The sequence below is a fragment of the Morone saxatilis genome, unplaced genomic scaffold (genome assembly GCF_004916995.1).
Source record: "Morone saxatilis isolate NCDOM2014 unplaced genomic scaffold, NCSU_SB_2.0 Contig2, whole genome shotgun sequence".
NCBI classification, from domain to species: domain Eukaryota; kingdom Metazoa; phylum Chordata; class Actinopteri; family Moronidae; genus Morone; species Morone saxatilis.
In genome coordinates, this window is record NW_023339762.1 from 7,942,838 (window position 1) to 7,944,415 (window position 1,578).

At 39.4% G+C, this 1,578-nt stretch overlaps 1 protein-coding gene across 1 annotated transcript; it reads right to left on the minus strand.

Moving 5' to 3' along the window:
• Positions 1-855: 855 nt before the first annotated feature.
• Positions 856-1,307, minus strand: LOC118330867 (ethanolamine kinase 1-like; the record flags this gene model as incomplete). The annotated part of the gene is given in 1 exon segment (XM_035665561.1): positions 856-1,307. A coding segment is annotated over 1 exon segment (141 nt), but the record flags the coding sequence as incomplete, so codon positions are not given.
• Positions 1,308-1,578: the final 271 nt, after the last annotated feature.

Here is a 1,578-nt window from a genome sequence, read left to right on the forward strand (position 1 = left end):
TCAACATGCTCCCTTTGGTCCAGTTAAACACTTCAAATGAGCAAGTTCATATTTAAAAGTATCCTTGGATCCCAACAGAACTACAGTGGTAACATGCCAATCAGCATCTTATGAGGAACTACTGGCAGCTACAGCATTCAATAACAGCAATAGCAGCTGCGTAAGAGGTTAGGGTCGATGTTGCTAGCATCAGTTATATCTATATATATAGATATATATAGTATTTCTTGATGGAAGAGAAAGAGAAGAGCAAGCAATTGCACTGAAGGCTTCTCTTGAAGGAAAAGATGTTTTCTCTCTTCTCCCAACTGACTTCGGTAAGAGTTTGACTACATTATATGGTTCATTGATTGAATTGGTTGAAGTTAGATGGTGATGGACAGATGATTCATCCAATCACCTGCCAACTGTTGAAAGTGTCTGACCTTTTCCAAATAGTTTCTGATGACAACTTCCCAGACGGATCTGTGTAAGAAAACCATTTGGCACAGTCATGTTACTAAACTCTAACCTGCCTGACTTTGTCTTTACAAAAAGGTGCCAACAGCAGTGTAATAAAAGGTGAACACAGGATCCATATGAATTCAAGTCACAATAGAAATGTATCTGCTTCAGACAACCAACCTTTAGTAAAATCAATGTAGAAATACAATCATGGTAAATGTTCTTGCTCAGGACACTTCAACATACAGCGGGAGGAGCCAGTGATCAAACCGCCAACCTTTTGCTTAGTGGATGACCTGCTCTACCTCCTGAGCCACAGCCGCTCAGCATGGACAAATAACTCTGTATATTGAGATGCAATGCTGTTTTATGTGGATAGCAATTACCCCAGAGACACAAACATCCACTTGCCTTCATCTGAATGTCCTGCGCTTTCCAATGAGGACGAAGTCTTCTCAGGAGGTCCAGGATTCCACAACGAGGTTCCAGCTGATCAATATGGATGTCAACATGGAGAAGCTGATTCCCTGCACCACCAGGCTCACTGTCCATTTTTAACAAAGCAGATCTGAAGTATTTTTGAGAATTTAGATCTCAGAAGAGACTTTACCTTGAAAAATATTGAAGTCCAGAATTTGTTTAGAAACTTTCAGAATAAAGTCCTACTGTGTTCTAAGACCAGCTGAGATCCAGACCCAAAAGTTCATCAAAACATCATCCAAACAAACTTAAAAGGGGAAGACATAAGAGACAGAGCTCTACGATCTGCTCTGTCAGAACAATTCAAGAACCATCAGTGCTATCTGGAGGTCACTGAAATTGTCCACTTGTGTGTCCAGTGACTCAGCAGCCTACCTTGCTTATCAGGGGCCAATGTTCCTATGGGCATTTTCATCCCCACTGTTGCAGAGTTTACATATTAACCAGGGATCTGAGCCCTGCTACAGGCACCTGTAATGTAAAACAGAATTCAATGAGAAAACATTGATTTTGAAACTCTGTAATGAAGCATGATGATTAAAGTTTTGCTTTATTAAACCAGACCATATTTTACTTGTAGTTAGTTATACATTTAACCATATAGTATGCCTGTAAATATAAATTGAATAACCTAAAATAAAGACTAAAAATGTA